The sequence below is a fragment of the Miscanthus floridulus genome, chromosome 16 (genome assembly GCF_019320115.1).
Source record: "Miscanthus floridulus cultivar M001 chromosome 16, ASM1932011v1, whole genome shotgun sequence".
In the NCBI taxonomy this organism is placed as follows: Eukaryota; Viridiplantae; Streptophyta; class Magnoliopsida; order Poales; family Poaceae; genus Miscanthus; species Miscanthus floridulus.
Genome location: NC_089595.1, coordinates 113329894 through 113348208, shown reverse-complemented (window position 1 = coordinate 113348208; position 18315 = coordinate 113329894). Strand labels below are relative to the sequence as shown.

The 18315-nt window shown below is 49.1% G+C and overlaps 2 protein-coding genes across 2 annotated transcripts; both read left to right on the top strand.

Annotated features, from left to right (window-relative positions):
- Positions 1-3675: 3675 nt before the first annotated feature.
- LOC136511316 (uncharacterized) lies at positions 3676-4182 on the top strand. The gene has a single exon (XM_066505429.1). The coding sequence runs from the start codon at positions 3676-3678 to the stop codon at positions 4180-4182; it is 507 nt and encodes a 168-aa protein (XP_066361526.1).
- An 11804-nt stretch (positions 4183-15986) lies between these two features.
- On the top strand, positions 15987-16574 carry LOC136511315 (uncharacterized). The gene is made up of 2 exons (XM_066505428.1): positions 15987-16144; positions 16190-16574. The coding sequence occupies exons 1-2, from the start codon at positions 15987-15989 to the stop codon at positions 16572-16574; spliced, it is 543 nt and encodes a 180-aa protein (XP_066361525.1).
- Positions 16575-18315: the final 1741 nt, after the last annotated feature.

Below are 18315 nucleotides of genomic sequence, written 5' to 3'. Positions count from 1 at the left end.
ACTATCGTAAATATGTATTGACATTATGGTAAATTAGTATATAAAATTATCGTAAACGGAGGTGGCTACGGAATAACTTATTTTGTAGCTGGCTATGGAGTATACTCTCCCTATATATATATATATATATATATATATATATATATATATATATATATATATATATATATATATATATATATATATGTGTGTGTGTGTGTGTGTGTCTCTCTCTCCTGCATATATATATATAGTTCCCGGTCACAGTTCGCGGTTATTCTGTTACAGTAGCAGAAAGGTTCAAATGTTTATACAGACAACAATATAATGGCTGTTCCCATCCTCCAGTGCAAATTAAATTGCCCCATAGAATTGAAACACAATATATATGTGCCACATATATGGAAGCAATACAATAGCAGCGTGCGAATGACGCAAGTAGTCCTTACTGTATGCATATCTATTGGCCGTACTTACTATATATAAGCATGAGAGGCCTCAGGAATTCAGGTCATACCCAGGATTTTGATTGATCCATCCCACATGTCCCAAGTACCACAGTTGGCCGGCAATTGGGGAGGCTGCCGCTGGCAAGTCTCAAGAATGTAGTGTTTCTGGTGTGCGGCTCAAAGGTTACAAGTGTTCATAGAATTGCGCTGCACCAAAGTAGTCATGATGGCAAAAGCTTCCAAAGTAGACACCACAGCGTCACATATAGAGCGCACAAAGCCCACATACATGGGAAGGTTAGAATAAATTATTGCATTACTATTAACTTACTCAAGAGGTAGGATGATTAAAGAAATGTGAAATTGTTACTGATATGCTACAATTCTAGTTCCACCTTTTCCATGGTCTTTACACAGCTGAAATAAATAACCGTGTGCGGGACCCTCAAAGAGACATGAATCATTATGTATAAATACAGGCTATACACTTGTTTGTTCTTTAGGAGCTAGTTGGATGATCTCCTTAAATAAAACCATACAAAGTTCTATGGGTAACAAGCTCTATAAACTTCATGTCATTTAATTTATTCAGTCAAGAATATAAGTCAGTACAGTTTGTCTCATTATTAATTGTTGGATTGATGGTGTAGTGTAGGATATATAGCATCCACGTGATGATCCAAATTATTTTGTAAATGTACTCATTCTAATATTATGGTTGGCTCATTCCACTTCATCAAGGAACCTATATAAATGAAAAACAAAGAATTGAACGTATATCACAGTAGCTCTACAGTTTGAAATAAACAAGAGGCGTAGTACTGATTAGAGAACCTGATGAGGTCACACTTATTGGCCTTGCTGATTGGCCCTTGTACAGAGATTAAGACTCAAAGTAGTGTTAAGGTTTCACATGCATGCAGACTGATTGCCATGTTTCCATCAAAGAAGCAGTCACAAACGCTAAGCTGCTGTTTGGTTCTACAAAGTCAACGTTAACGTAAAGATCGATGACCGTTCCACAGCGGTAATGGGAAGGGAATAAATTATTTTCTGTCTTGTTTGGTTTCACAGAATAGTGCCTATCACTAGATGCCTAATCGTAGTACCAACCAACCATGGTCTGTTTGATGCCAGCTTCTAGAAATGCTTTCATGCCACTATGTTTTTTTATAACCAAAAAATCTTACTAAGCTTTTAAATGCAATACATTTTGTAATATTTATACCGATAGAGAAACGACTTTTGATCCACTTCGAAATTTGGCTTTAGTCCCAGTAGTTTTCGCGCCCGAAACTAGAGAAACCTTTAGTCCCGGTTGGTAGCTTCAACCAGGACTAAAGGTCCTTACCCAACGGCTACTGCGACAGGTTTTTGCTGCAGAGGACCTTTAGTCCCGGTTGAAGCTACCAACCGAGACTAAAGGTTAACTTTTACTCCCGATTGGTCCCTCCAACTAGGAGTAAAAATCTCCTCCTGACTGGAGGCTCCGTTCGAGACTAGAAAGGGACCTTTAGTTTCAGTTAGTGTATTCAACAGGGACTAAAGCTCTACCGGTCGATTGATCCCACGTCACCTTCCCGGCAGCAACCTAAAAGCGAGATCAGATCATCAGATACATGTCCTGTCGCCTGTCATCAACCAGAAATAACACTGACATAACAGTAGTACCACTGTAAACTAAAAGCGAGTGGACTGTGGACCCTTACATCAGTGTCTCATTAAACTACACTGACATAACAGTAGTACCACTGTATGCAAACACCGACGTTTGTAGCTTCAGATTGCAGTAACTTCGTGAACAGCGGTCAGTGACCAGCTGTGTGCAGTGACATTACCTTTAGTCCCGGCTGGTATTACGAGCCGGGACTAAAGGTAATAATCTCAGATGTTTACAGGAGCCGGGACTAAAGGTCCTCCCTTATATAAGGCGGCCGTTTCTTCTTCCGCCTCACTCTTCGTCTTCATCGCCCATCGCCACTGCCGCCGCCGCCGCCTGCCAAGACACCGCGCTCCATGCGCCTCTTCGACGCCGCGCTGGTGCTCTTCGGCGGTCCGCCTCCTCCTCCCAAAACACCTCGCCAGCCTCCTCCGCTTCGTCTTCCTCACGCGCGCGTGTCGCCCAGCCCCGTCCGGCTACCAAGAACCTCCGCCGTCGACCCCATCCACCGCATCCGTCGCCGACACCGACGCCGTCGCCTCCCCCCCCCCCCCCCCCGACCGGCCGCGCCTCAGACGACGCCGTTCCGGCTGGTAATACCAAACGATGTGAAGTTATACTAAAACATGACACTTTTAATCTTGCCTATTTCCAGTTGGCGGTTGGAGATTTAGTTTTTCTCTCTTGTTTTTTTTCCTGTGCTGCAGGTTGAACGAGTTTCTCACCAAGACACGTTACAGAGTTTTGTTGTCAAGTCTAAGAACCTTGAGAAGCAGTGCCTAGCAGAGGCTGTCAGCGGAATCCGATCTCCACCAACAGATAGCACATGACCAGGTCTTCACGGTTGGCACCACCTGCTCTTGAATCGCCCGAGGCTGGCTAGGCCATGCGCCCGAGTCATCAGCGCCATGCGCGCACCTCACGACTTTGACGCCCACGCTCGAGTGGTCACCACGGCATGTAGATCCGCTTAGCACGCGCCCGCTCTCGCCTGTATGCAGCTGGCCAAAGGCCACTGCCACAGTTGTACTATATATGTAAATCACCTGAGAGCAATACAAGTTGTCCAGTTGATCTATACAATTCTACATGGTATCATCGTCCAAGGTTCCTACACCGAATCCGTCAACCACATCTTCTTCCACTGCTCCAATGGTGCCCAGCTCCAACCACTCTGGCGTCTCCGACTCCTCTTCTGATGGCGGGTTCTCCGTCGCCCCCGCCTCTGCTTCCGCCATCCAAGGCATCTCGATCGGCCACCACGTTTTGGTCGTTCTCGACATGGACGACGCCAACTACGGCCAGTGGCAGCTGTTCTTCGAGTCCACCCTCGGTAAATTTGGCCTCGAGAGTCACATCCACTCCACCACTCCTGCTGAGGACCGCGATGGCGAGTGGCGCCGGGTGGATTCCTACGTCATCAACTGGATACTCGCCACCGTCTCCAAAGGTGTCTTCGATATTGTTCGCCACGACCGCCATGACGCCTTCTCCTTGTGGCACGTCGTTGAGAGCCTGTTCTAGGACAATGAGTTGCAGCGCGCCGTGTTCCTAGAGACTGAGCTCTGCTCTGTCCAACAGGGTGACATGTCCATCAATGACTACTGCATGAAGCTAAAGCGGCTCGCCGACCAACTGCGCGACATCGGTCACCCCGTTTCCGAGCCGAGCCAAGTGCTCAATCTCCTCCACGGCCTCAGCCCCAAGTATCGCTACGTCAAGCCGGTGATCACGTCCAAGTACCCGCCGCACTCCTTCCAAAGCGCTCGCTCCTTCCTCATCCTTGAGGAGCTCAGCGCCCAGCACGACGCCAACGCTGAAGCCGGTCAGGCGCTTGCCGTGACCCATGGCGACAACAACAACCACAACTCCTCCAACTCGACGCACGGCGGGAACAAGGACGGGTCATCTTCCTCCACTGCTCCTCGCACCAACAGCGGCGGCAACAATCGCTTCAACAGCCACCAGGACCGGCGGCGTGGCCGTGGGCGCGGCAACGGCGGTGCGCCGTGCTCCAACAACCCTAACTCTACCACGCAGTCCGCGCCATGGGCCGCGGGCTACAATCCCTGGCAAGGCATGGTCCAAGCCTAGCCCATGCCCTTCCGGGCCCCGGGAGCTAGCGTTCTTGGACCGCGTCCGCCATTCAACCCGCAACAAGCAATGACCACCACGCACCTGACTGCGCCCACGAACGGTGGCGCGTTCGACACCAGCGCGCTCTACGCCGCACTGCAGTCTGCCGGCGTTCCACAGCATCCACCGAGTGCCTCGGAGTGGTACTTTGACACGGGTGCGTCGTCGCATATGTCCTCATCCTCTGGTAGTTTTCCTTCCTCCTCCCTTCGATCATCATCCTCCATCATTACAGTAGGCAATGGTGCACGGCTGCCAGTCACGCACCAGGCACATACTATCATCCCTACTGCTTCTACTCCTCTCCAGCTGCATGATGTTCTTATTTCTCCCCACCTTGTCAAAAATTTGATCAGTGTTCGCCGTTTAACCCGCGACAATAATGTTTCTATCGAGTTTGACCCCTCTGGTTTCTCTATAATGGATCTTCCTACTAGGGCGCCGATGCTCCGATGTGATAGCGGCGGCGATCTCTATCCCCTCCGTCTTCCACATCATCAAGCTCTCACAGCTTCATCAACAGCAGCACTATGGCACCAGCGGCTGGGTCATCCAGGACACCCAGTCACCTCTCAAATTTTACTTAATTTTCCCTTTCAATGTAACAAGTCTGATGCACATGCATGTTCCTCCTGTCGGTTGGGGAAACATGTTCGCCTTCCCTTCACTAAGTCTACATCACAGAGCTTTTTTCCCTTTCAGCTAGTACATTCAGACATGGACTTCACCTATTTTTAGTCATTCAGGGTACAAGTACTACATTGTATTTCTTGATGATTATAGTCATTACGTCTGGACAATTCCACTAAGAAATAAATCTGATGTTTTAACCATTGTTCATGCTTTCATCTCTTATGTGCATACACAATTTCGTCTGCCTATTGTTGCCTTTCAGTCAGACAATGGCCGTGAGTACGACTCTACCTCCATGCGTCTGCTCCTCTCATCTCTCGGCACTCAATTGTGGCTATCTTGCCCTTATACTTCACAGCAGAACGGCAAGGCTGAGAGGATTTTACGAACTATCAACGATTGCGTTCGTACTTTACTAATTCACAGTGCAGCACCCCTACCATTCTGGGCCGAGGCATTGGTCACGGCGACGCGGCTGATCAACCGCCGCCCCTATCACGCCACGTGCACTACGACTCCGCACCACCTGTTGTTCGGCGTCGCACCATCCAACAACGAGCTCCGTGTCTTCGGATGCCTGTGCTTCCCCAACATGATCGCCACTACGCCGAACAAGCTCGTAGCACGCTCCACCAAGTGCGTCTTCATCGGATATCCGGCCAACCACCGTGGCTATCGCTGCTACGAGCTATCCACGGGCCAGGTCATAATGTCGCGTCACGTGGTCTTCGACGAATCCGTCTACCCCTTCCGCAACTCTAGCATGGTTGCTGCTCTAGCACCTCCAGTGGCGACTGACGATCCACCGTTCACGTCGTGCGGTGACCACGGCGGGCACCGCTCGCGACACCATCAGACGCCGACTGTTCCAGCCACTGACGGAGCACCATCTTCTCCACTATCAAACAGAGGAACGACGTCGCCCACCGCTTCAACGCCATCGGCTACGACGTCGTCCATGGCTACACCAACCATGGGCACACCAGCTGTGGTGCCCGTGACCGCCGCACCTGGTCATCCGATGGTCACTCGAGCCAGGGCTAGGATCCATAAACCCAACCCTAAATACGCCATGACGGCTTCTGAGGCTTCAACGACCATCTCTCTGATCCCTAAGAGCGTCTGCGGCGCCATCAAAGACCCCCACTGGTTTGCCGCTATGAAAACCGAATTTGATGCGTTACAGGCTAACAAGACCTGGACCCTCGTACCACGACCTCCAGGCACTCGCGTGATCATCGGGAAGTGGGTCTTCAAACACAAGATGAACCCCGACGGCACCCTAGAACGCTACAAGGCTCGATAGGTTGTGCGCGGGTTCAATCAGCGCCCCAGCATCGACTTCGGCGAGACTTTCTCTCCGGTCGTGAAGCCGGCCACGATCCGCACCGTTCTCACGCTCGTGGTGACATACAAATGGCCGGCACATCAACTGGATGTCTCGAACGCCTTCCTCCATGGCAATCTTCAAGAACAGGTGTATAACTAGCAACCTACTGGGTTCGTTGATCCTCAACGCCCCAACGATGTCTGCCTGCTGTCGCGCTCCCTCTACGGTCTACGGCAAGCACCACGAGCGTGGTTCGAACGCTTCGTCGGCCACGTGACCAGCCTCGGGTTCATCCAGTCGAAGGCCGATTCATCCCTCTTCGTCTACCACCGCAACAGGGCAACGACGTATTTGCTGCTCTACGTCGACGACATGATCCTGTCTGCATCCTCGACGTCACTCCTTCGCCATGTCATCACACGGCTCCACGACGCCTTCGCCGTGAAAGACATGGGGCCAGTTCGACACTTCCTCGGCATCAACGTGCAATGCAACAACGACGGCTTCTTCCTCTCCCAGTCGGTGTACGCTGAAGAGCTCCTAGAACGTGCTGGCATGGCCAATTGCAACCCCGTCGTCACGCCCGCGGACACCAAGCCGAAGGCATCTGCTGCTGACGGGAAGCTGATCGCTGATGCCACCACTTACCGGAGTATTGCCGGTGCGCTGCAATATCTGACCATCACGCGACCAGATATTGCGTACGCCGTTCAACAGGTCTGTTTGCACATGCACGCGCCGCGAGATGTGCACCAGACGATGCTCAAACGCATCCTTCGGTATGTCCGAGGAACGACAACACTCGGAGTTCAGCTACGCGCCACGCCGTCGCCGATGATCACTGCCTACTCCGACGCCGATTGGGCGGGATGCCCGGACACACGGCGCTCCACGTCTGGCTTCTGCGTTTTCTTCGGCAACTCGCTCGTCTCGTGGTCCTCCAAGAGGCAAACCACGGTGTCGAGATCGAGCGCGGAAGCCGAGTATCGCGCCATCGCCAACGCCGTCTCCGAGTGCTCGTGGCTTCGACACCTCCTTGGCGAGCTCCTGTGCAAAGTACCACGTGCGACAGTGGCGTTCTGCGACAACATATCATCGGTCTACATGTCTCGCAACCCCGTACATCACCGACGCACGAAGCACATTGAATTAGACATACACTTCGTTCGTGAGAAGGTCGCCATTGGTGAGCTCCGAGTCACGCACGTTCCTAGTGCGCGACAACTCGCCGATGTGTTCATGAAAGGACTGCCTTCGGCGCTCTTTCTCGACTTCAGAGACAGCCTCTCCGTCACCGCAGCCAACATCGAGACTGGGGGGGTTGTCAGTGGAATCCGGTCTCCACCAAGAGATAGCACATGACCAGGTCTTCACGGTTGGCACCACCTGCTCCCGAATCGCCCGAGGCTGGCTAGGCCATGCGCCCGAGTCATCAGCGCCATGCGCGCACCTCACGACTTCGGCGCCCACGCTCGAGCGGTCACCACGGCGTGTAGATCCGCTTAGCACGCGCCCGCTCTCGCCTGTACGCAGCTGGCCATGCGATCCAGTATGTGGCATGACACGTCACCATCCAAGTTATGCATTGCACACGTGGATCAATAATGGAGACTGTATCCACCTAATTTTTTCTCCGAATTTACATCCAAAGTTTGAAAATTAGAGAGACGGACATTTTAGGCACAAGATAAAGTGGGTCCCAATGATCAATTAATAAGTTGGACTATACATGGGAAACTTATTCATATATCAGCTAAGTTCTATATATATATCTTCATCTCATTTTCATGTCTCTTATATATAGTTATCTGTTGCGGTCAGGTGTGGGGCAATTGCACACAGTAGAAGTCATGTCACTCATCAAGCCAACAGTGGCATTCCTCTGGTTCCATCTTCCTGCCTCTGTTCGTTTGTCTTCTAATACGTACTTTTCGGCTTATCTTTTCAGCCGAAACATTGTTTTTCTCTTAAAAAAATTAGCCGGAACAGTGTTTCAGCTTGTTTTTTTAACGAAGCGAATGAGACCAAATTCCCGCAGAGCTACAGTGTGTAATACACCGTCTTTTATGTACATACGCGTTACAGTAGAAAGAAGCAACAATATATAGCAGCCAGCGTTGTGGATGAGAGTAGTGGTTACAGTATAGGCATGGAAGGCATCCGGAACATAGCTCTTGGTAGATTCATTCGTTGATCCACCGCAACGTACAGTGGGCTCGAGTGCCTTTCCTGCAGCTGCCCATCCACTGAATGCCTGGAATGGTCGTGCTTCCATGGTCGACGATACCTTGCTCCTCACTGCACTATCACGGCAATGGTGCATTACGTGGAGATAATGTCACCCTGTGGGTGTTGATTCTGGGAAGTAAGAAGGCCTGGCCGCCAGGGGCACTCTATTCTGGGACCCAAAGAAAAAAGAAAGTAGCTATGCCTTATTATATTCTATATACATAAAATTCATATATAGTCAGTTTAAAGTATATATAGTTGCCAAGTGAATATTATATGACTCATTAGTATTTTGATGTTTCAGTGTAGCATCATGACCCAAATAATTTTCAATGGCAATTTTGCTACTACCTATATACGTTGGATGCTAATCTGATGGCGATGGTTCTACCGAAATCGGGCTTTGTTGTGCTATCTCCAAATAACTATTAGCAGTTCATTTAGTGAGATCCGATGGTTAAGATCATCTATTACTTCCTATGAAGTAATATATGAAATATATATTTATTTATGAATTGATTTGTTAAAAATAGATAAATAATGAAAGTTTTAGATATAAAAATATTTTTTTGATCTAATTGATACATGTATGATCTCTTTAATATGTAAGCCTTTTTTACTTTGCAACTAAACATTTCATAATTTAATTAGTGTAATTAACATCTAATGTACGTGGAACCATTTGATTAGCATGCACGTTCTCCGGTACGTGACAGCTACACACGTTGTAGCGTTCTTCATTCTCAACGTCTAGTACCTGACATGCAACATGTTTTAATTTATAAGATACTCTTAATATGTATTTTAGCATCATATTGTATACATAACGAGCCTGCTAATTTTTTCTGTAGTAGTATCCTAACGTTACTGGTATATAACTTGACCTCATGATAGGTTTATATATATCTTGACATGAGAGTGATTATTAATATACCAAACCTAAAAAACTATGCATAAATATTTCAATGCGTACAATTATTTGTCAAAAATAAATTAAAATATCTAGAATAACCTTTTCTGTATAAAAATTGAGCCGCGTAAGCATGAAAAAGTGGCGTGACAACTTTCCGTGCCTTGTACTTGCATGACACACAAATATAGAAAGGGATGGGCCCCACTTCTGTGTAAATCACGGAGGGGGAAGGGTTCCCCTGATTACAGGATGTTGGTAGATTTTTCTTTATTTTCTTACATTATTTGTTTATTTGATGAATTTAAAAAATCTAATAAATCAATGGCTCAGATTGCTTTGAAGTATTACCTCTTACTAGGTAATGGGTGCAGTGTACCATAGCATTGCCCACTCATGGATCCACGACAACATAGAAGTAAGCTGTCTCTCTCCATCGTTAGCTTGATCCATCATATCCTAGCAACTATGCATTGTGCTGCTCCGTCCCTTCACAAACCATTTAGTGGGACATAAAAAATTAGAGCTTCGCTGGTGTTTTAATTGTAACGAGAGCTTCGATTGTTGGCTACCCCGTGCATTTCTACAAGCAAATTCACGAGTTTATTTCCTATTAATGTAGTGTATATTTTTTTCAGAGCTCTTAATTGACCCACTCCCAGATACGTTCAGCGATGATGGCTTTTGTGTCAGTGTAGAATGTGTGTCACTGAATCATAGGTGCACCACAACAACTCATTTCCATATTTTACATCTTTGGAGGCTGCTTAATTAATCTTCTTCTCCTGTACTCCTATTGAACCATAGATGGATGTCCAGCTGATCTGCATTATGCATGTTTACAGGCTAAGCATTGAAACTTCTACCAAGATTTCTTCGGAATTATTCCAAATTTGTGAGGAGAAATAATTATCCTATATACATTGGAGTACATCCGATTAACAATTTAAATTTAAGACAAATTTTCTTGGGCCGAAAATTGTTAGACAACATGGACTAGTTAGTCATGCTATATCCTGCTTAAAATACTTACTTTGAACCTGCGCAATAGAATGTGTCTGGCTTATTATTTACCCTGTGCAGGTAAACAGTTATCCACGTCAAGATTGTTGATGACTATGGCCCGACAATTCATGCCGTTCACCTCTCCTTTATAGTTAATAATTAGAAATTAACCATCGCATTCATGTCTGGAAATGAAGTACAGTATGCCAAAACAGCACAAAGGAGATACCTTAATCAGTGACCTCCAATTGAAACGCGTCACTAATGTCAGATAAGTGACGCGTGTAAGCTGAACGCGTCACTAGTTAGGTGTCATCCATCGTCAGGAAACAAAACGCGTCACTAATGACAAGATATCAGAGACTCTTCTCCACAATACGCGTCACTAGTAACAAGAGCTGTTATCATAGACTCGTTGGGAGGAAACTCGTCGCTCCTAAAAGATCTCGGACCTGAAAAAATTATCAAATATTCCTAAACTGAAGAGTTAAGTCCACCGGCCCCCCTCCCGTCCGGATCCGGCCCCCTTCCCACTCACGGACTCGCCCGTTCCCGTCCTCTCTCTCTCTCACCTCTCCTTTCCGCAACTCCACGGCACCACGCCCCGCTTGCCGCCGCCGCCTGGTCTCCCCTTCTCCTCCGCCCGCCATCGCCACCCTCTCGCGCCTCTTCCTCCGCCCGCCACTACCACCTCTCGCAACTCCTCCTCCACCTCCACCGCTTCTCTTCCGCCGCCACCATCTCCCTCTTTCTCCTCCAGATCTGGTTGGAGCCTCCGCCTCCTTGTGCCAAGGACAATGGCTCAGATGGGGCTCAGGTCGGCGAAGGCAGGGGTCCCTACCGACGGCGGCGCATGTGCCTGGGCCCGTATTGGTGATGTTGTGCAGCCTCCTTCAGTGACAGCGCACACCCTACCAGCGACGGTGGGTGGGCCCCCGTGCACCGGCGGCAGTGAGCACCCTCCCCATCCCATCCCCCTTCCCCACAGCACCTGCTCATGCAAGGTCTGGGAGACCATGGACGTGCCTTCAGCCGGACTGTCTTCAACGCACATGCCTAGCAGGTGTTCGGCGCAATGCCTGCAAGACCACCTGACTTTGGCGTCGCAAAATTTTCTATAACTTAAATTTGTTTGAACTGCAATGTCTATGCTAGCTTATATTCATATTTGTTTTCGCTGCCAATCTGGTCACCAAATAAATGCAATCTGTGTATGCCTTTGGCAGTCATGGTTTGATTGTGGTCACTCCTCAAATGTGTTTTATTTTTTACATGTGTGATGCTGTGCCATTATAACTTTTTTGCAAGCTATCTCTCACTCATAAAAACATCATAGTCTATATCTTTTTGTTTACACCAGGTCATGTCGAAATTCATATGGCTCCTTATTTTCACATATCTGCAACATTGTTTACATATTTTCACAATATCAGTGAGATTGGCAGTTTAACCAAACAATAGTGGTAATCCTCCGGGTGTAGTGTAGCTACAACAACACACACACACACACACACACACACACACACACACACACACACACACACACACACACACACACACACACACACTTTTCATATATGCTACAATGCAAAAAACGACTTGTGCAGCACATAGTAGCATTATGAATGGGACAAGTCCCTGATATAGACATATCTAGTGGCTATAACATAGGCATGATAAGCGTCAAGAACTCATCATCAGCTACAATGTTTGTACATCTATTGCACTCCAAATAGCGTGTCTCAAGCGACTATCCTGATGTGCGCCCATCTGCTTATGAAAACCTGGGGTTAGTGACGACTGGCCGGTGCCTTCAAAGTTAACAATGTCCCGTACCTGCAAGTTGGCCAAAGGAGTGCGTATTGTATTGGATCCATTGTATCCATCTGAGCGGTTCTTATCAGCTCTAGACTTTAATGACATGTGATTCACCAATGGACTAAGCAATGCAAAATTCCAAAAAATTAATCAAAATTGAAGCTACCGATCTCAATACCCAAGCATGACATGCATGTGCCAGGAAGTTGGCTCTTACCAGGTTTGCACATGGTGTGTGGTTGTGGATATCACCAACGGTTGTCCCAACCTACTATCCGGTGTTATGGGGACAGTTAATGTAGATAAGACGTTGACTATTGGTAGTTATTACCTAGAAGCTAGAGGCAGAGAATCCTAGACAAACCAAGACCTTATTAGTGTTAGCCCACCTGTTGATCATTCAAATAGATACTAAATGCTATGATGGAATTAGATGTCAAAGGATCAGAAATTAGGAGATTTTCTTGACGGACAAAAGCAAAAAGTAATCAATAAATGGCACAAAGTCCTGTGGTGTTTATCATCTTACAGGCAACCTTAAAGTCCTAATATAATTCCCATGTTGCTTCTATCGCCTGAAACATAGGTACACGACAATAACTGCCATGAGGCGTTGCACGCCTGTCATCTCATCTCACTCATAAACATGATGATCAAATCTGTACAGCGTCAAAGTCCACACTGGCTAGGTGATCCGGCTTACCACATCAGCAAAAGTGACAAAAATGTAGCTGAGTTATTGTTTTCTAAAGTAATTTTGTATTTGGCACGATAAAGCTGGCAATTGGATAGTTGGTCACCATATTGGTGGCAAAATAATTAGAAATCCCTAAAAAGAATGATGTTCAAACCAAATCTAGTTTATCCAACGAAGCTAAAAAATAAAGGAAATTCAGTTATCTGGACAAAAAATGTACACAGGTTATTCATGGTTGTCCAAAAACAACATGAATGTATGTCTTAAATCTGAATTACATGCTACGGAAATATATGCGAGATAATTAGAAGCATTAAATCATTGTTATCATCTGTTGAAGTGCACTTCAATTTGTCATCATCTTTATGGCAAAATAGTATGCATTTTTCAATATCGTCCCAGTTAATAGAAAAGCATTTGGGGATGTTATGTGTTCTCTTCAATTATATTCGATCATGATCAGACCATCATGTGTAGGCAGGGTGGAATCAAGCTATACATTAGCTAGGCAGTTTATTGCTTTATTTAAAAAATGCAGTGCAATTACTATTTTATGTCCTCTCTCGGCTCCTTCTGGTCTGAGGATATATAAACACACACATCCCATCAGCACCTTTGCAGAGAAGCAACACATGCAACTCAATAATAGTGTTACAAATGAGTGGCGTCCATCAGTTGATCACACAGATCCATCAACACCTGATCTATAGTGATATAGGCATGGGAGGCACCGGGATCAGTGTCCAATGCCTAGTTACAATACATAGACACAAGAGATGCTAGAAACTCAGTTCTGACCTTGTCGGGAATCGATATTAGCGATACCCAAAGCAAGGAAGTTAGCACCCACATTGACTCCCCCGAATGGCTCGAGACGTATTAAAAGGTCTCGTCCAACCTCAAGGCCGCGGGGCTCCATCTCGCCCAACCCCAAGGGCGCGGGTTCTGTCTCGCCCGACCCTTTGGGTGCGGGCTCCGTCTCGCCCGACCCCAAGGATGCGGGTTCCATCTCGCCCAATCCCTTGGGTGCGGGCTCCGTCTCGCCCAACCCCTTGGGTGCGGCTCCGTCTCGCCTGACCCCAAGGACACAGTTTCCGTCTCGCCTAACCTCGAGGACGCCTTCTTCTCTCTCTCTCTCTCGTTCTTCTACTTTTACTCCTCTGTAACCCGTGCTTTCCCTTTGCCTATAAAAGGGAAGCAGGGCGCCCCACGCTAGGGGGCGAAAAGAACATGAGATCAAAACACAAGAGCATGACACGAGCACACGGCTGAGCGGCAATTGAGCTCTCAGCACCCGTTCACTCCTTCTACCAGAGACTTGGGACCCTTTACCTCTTTCGCCTGTTTGTAACCCCTACTGCAAACCAAGTGCCAGTAACACGAGCAGCAGCAAACTGGACGTAGGGACGTTTCGCCCGAACCAGTATAAACCCTTGTGTCCTCCAAGCACACCATCTGAGCTAGACGCGCAAATACAAATTTACTCATTGCTGGTCCGAAAACACTGACAGTTGGCGCGCCAGGTAGGGTCTTTTTGCGTGTTTCGACGTCCACGTCAGGCCTCGGATGACTAGTCACGGCGTCAGCTGGGTCCCAGGCGTGCACGTGCGCTTCGGGAACCTGGACTTCATCATTATGATGGAGGGAGAGTTGGTGCAAGTTCCCGCCGCCGTCCAACCCCTCCACTCCACTGGCCTCACACACGATCGTTGAGGCGCTTGAGGAGCTGCAGCTGCACGCACCGGAGGCCCGCACCCCCAGGAGCGACTAGCTCCTCGGCTTCAATTACGGGAGGCTAGAGCGCCAGCTCGGCGCCTTCCTGGGACCCCGACCATCCTGGGAGGACCTGCACTGGCTCACCTTCTCGTTCACTAATGTCATGACACAGCTTGCCGGAGGAGAGCTGCTCTCCCCAGAATACCTCATCCGGAGCGCCCCGACAGCGCTCCCATTCGGTCTGCGCCATGCCGCAGAGACCGTTAGCCACCTTGTGGTGCAGAGCACGCCCCCATCTTCTACGAACGATGAGTTCATGGGGATGGCCGAATACGTCATGGAATCTTTCCACGACCTCCTCGTGGGAGAATTAGAGTTGCCCTCTGACTCTGACTCCAGCAGGGGGGGCCATCACCCCTCGTGTGAAATTTTCATGGTAGGTACCCCCGAGGGATACATCAAAAACATCCACAAGGGAGGGGCTACCCCAATAGATGACCTCAACGACGAGGTCGAGGGGGATACAGGGGCCCCACCTTGCCTGCGGGTAGTGCAGCTAAGGGCGTGGCATTAAGAGCTCAAAGAAGCACGACTTCAGCTCGAGCAGGAATGCGTAGAGCTCGAGCGCCACGGAGACGGTGGGCATGCGTGCACCGTGGCCCACGACATGAACCGGAGGATCATCGAGGATGACGAATCCCTCCCACACTTCACCCAGGCAAGCCAGAATATCGCTGCTGCGATGGCCTTTCTCTAAGGGCTTCTGGGGCCCATGACGCTTGAGGATCGTCGGGCCCATCGCAAGATTCGCACGCTACTCGAGCGTGCGGTGGCACAGCAGGCCAAGAGCTCATTGTCTCAATGACATGAGCTCGGTGCCAGCCGGCGTGGGCCCTCAGAGCGACCTAACAGGGATGTATCAGTCCACCAGGTGTAGCAAGGCAATAGGGTGCGCGGTGTGATCCCGGTGCATGAGCGCCTCGGCCTCCACCGTGACGCGCGCAACACCCTAGATGCCCGCAGGCGTTTCTGCGGTGATGAGAGGGAGGAGGCTAGCCACTGCTACCACCCTTGTCGTGGCGGATGCTACGACAGCAGCGAGGACCGAAGCTCGAGCCCCAACTTGTCGGGACCTCAGGCCTTTGGCCAACACATCCTCCACGCCGTCTTCCCACCGTGGTATTAAGGGGAAGGATGGCGGATTTCTGATGCTGGATGGCTGCCTCATGATCTTCGGAGGATCGGCGGCCTACGACTCTAAGCGCCACCAGAAGCTTGTGCGCCGTGAGGTCTATATGACCGAGCTAGCCGTGCCTTTCTTCCTCTGATGGTCGGAGTCCATCATAACCTTTGATCGGACCGACCACCCCAAAAGCATCCCACAGCCGGAAAGATACCCGCTCGTGGTCGACCCGATCATCGGCATGAAGCGACTCACCAAGGTGCTGATGGATGGAGGCAGCGGCCTAAACTTCATGTACGCTAAAATGCTCGATGCCATGGGCATCGACCGATCGTGCATCCAGCCAACCAGGGCGCCTTTCCGCGGCATCATGCCTGGAAAGCAGGCTATGCCACTTGGGTAGGTCGATCTGCCCGTCACCTTTGGGAATCCAACCAATTATAGGATGGAGACCCTTACCTTCAAGGCGGTCGGGTTCCATAGGACCTACCACGCCATCCTAGGACATCCATGCTATGCGAAGTTCATGGCCGTCCCCAACTACACTTATCTGAAGTTGAAGATTGCTGGTCCATATGGGGTCATCACCATCAGCACCTCCTTGCAGCACTCCTACTTGTGCAAGGTCGAGTGCTGCGAACACACCACGGCAATTGTCGCCTCCAAAGAGCTTGCGGCCATCAGAGAGGAGGTCATCGAAGAAGCGCCCGACCCTAAGTGGTCGGCCAGGTCTTTTGAGCCTATAGAGGGCGCCAAGGAGGGTCTCATAGACCCCAGCGGCTCCAAGGGCAAAGTGTTGCGCATCGACACTACGCTTTGCTCTAAATAGGAAAGCGCGCTCATCGACTTCCTCCACACCAACAGAGACATCTTTGCATGGAAACCCTTGGACATGCCAGGCATTTTGATAGAAGTCACCGAGCATGCCTTGAAGATTAGGCCAGGCTCCAAGCTGTTGAAGCAGCGCCTGCGTCGCTTTGACGAGGAGAAATGCAGGGCTATCAGCGAGGAGATTACGAAGCTTTTGGCGGTTGGGTTCATCAAGGAAGTATACCACCCCGAGTGGTTAGCCAATCCCGTTCTTGTATGAAAAAAGAGTGGAAAATAGAGAATGTGTGTTGACTACATGGGTCTCAACAAAGCGTGTCCAAAGGATCTGTTTCCTTTTCCACGCATAGACCAAGTAGTCGACTCGACCTTAGGGTGCGAAGCCCTTTGCTTCCTTGATGCGTACTCTGGGTACCATCAAATCATGATGAAAGAGTCTGACCAGCTCGTGACATCTTTCATCACCCTATTCGAATCGTTTTGCTACGTCACAATGCCGTTCGGTCTGAAAAACATGGGGGCTAAGTATCATTGTTGTATGCTCAAGTGTTTTGGTGACCTCATCGGGCAAACCGTTGAGGCCTACATAGACGACATCGTGGTCAAGTCCAAATGGACTGACCAGGTAGTAGCCGACCTAGAGCAAACCGTCATGAAACTCTGAGCAAACAACATCAAACTCAACCTCGAGAAATGTGTTTTTGGGGTCCCAAGGGGTATGCTGCTGGGTTTTATCATCTCCGAGTGTGGCATCGAAGCTAACCCGGAGAAGATCTCGGCCATCACGAGGATGGGCCTGATTCAGAACATAAAGGGGGTACAGCGAGTTATAGGGTGCCTCATCGTGCTCAGCCATTTTATCTCGCGCCTCAGCAAACGAGGTCTCCCCCTCTATCGCTGACCATTTCAAATGGACGTCCGAGGCCCAGGAGGCACTTGACAAGGTCAAGCAGCTCCTGATGAAGGCCCTGATCCTAGCCCCCCCGATCGATGGGGAATCGCTTCTGCTCTACATTATGGCCACCACACAAGTGATCAGCGTTGTCCTGGTGGTAGAGCAAGAAGAAGAGGGACACGCCCTCAAAGTGCAGCATCCCATGTACTTCATTAGCGAGGTCTTCTCTGATTCGGAGACTCGCTACCCCCAAATCCAGAAACTCCTATATGCCGTCCTTATCGCTAAAAGGAAGTTGTGTCACTACTTCAAGTCGCATCCGACGATGGTCATGATGTCCTTCCCTCTCGGCGAGGTCATCTAAAACCAGGATGCCTCTGGAAGAATCACGAAGTGGGCACTCGAGCTGGTGGGTCAAGGCATTTCATATGCCCCTCGGATGGCCATCAAGTCCCAAGTGCTGGCTGATTTTGTTGTAGAGTGGACCGAGATACAAATGCTACCAGTAGTCATCGACCAAGAATACTGGAGATGTACTTTGATGGATCGCTGATGAAGAAAGGCGTCAGTGCGGGGCTGGTCTTTGTTTCGCCCCTCGAGGTACGCATGAGGTACATGGTTCGCATCCAACTGCAATAGCAAACTATGTTGTGCATAAGCTATCATTTGCATCATATTTTACATTCCTGACACAGTATGCAGCACCCATAGGAGCATGGATGTAGGGGGAGCCCCATCACTTTCACTAAAATATGAATCTTGGCTTCTTATGCCAATTTGAGAATTCAATTCTCTATTCACATAGTTAGGGGGAGGCTTTACACCCATGGCTCAAAAATCTTAGTAT

Excerpts from the sequence above, each read along its gene's own strand:
- LOC136511315 (XM_066505428.1), top strand. The coding sequence starts at position 15,987 with ATGAAGCGACTCACCAAGGTGCTGATGGATGGAGGCAGCGGCCTAAAC. Across the intron at positions 16,145-16,189 it reads AAGCAGGCTATGCCACTTGG|GATGGAGACCCTTACCTTCA; the intron begins GTAGGTCGATCT and ends AACCAATTATAG.
- LOC136511316 (XM_066505429.1), top strand. The coding sequence starts at position 3,676 with ATGTCCATCAATGACTACTGCATGAAGCTAAAGCGGCTCGCCGACCAA.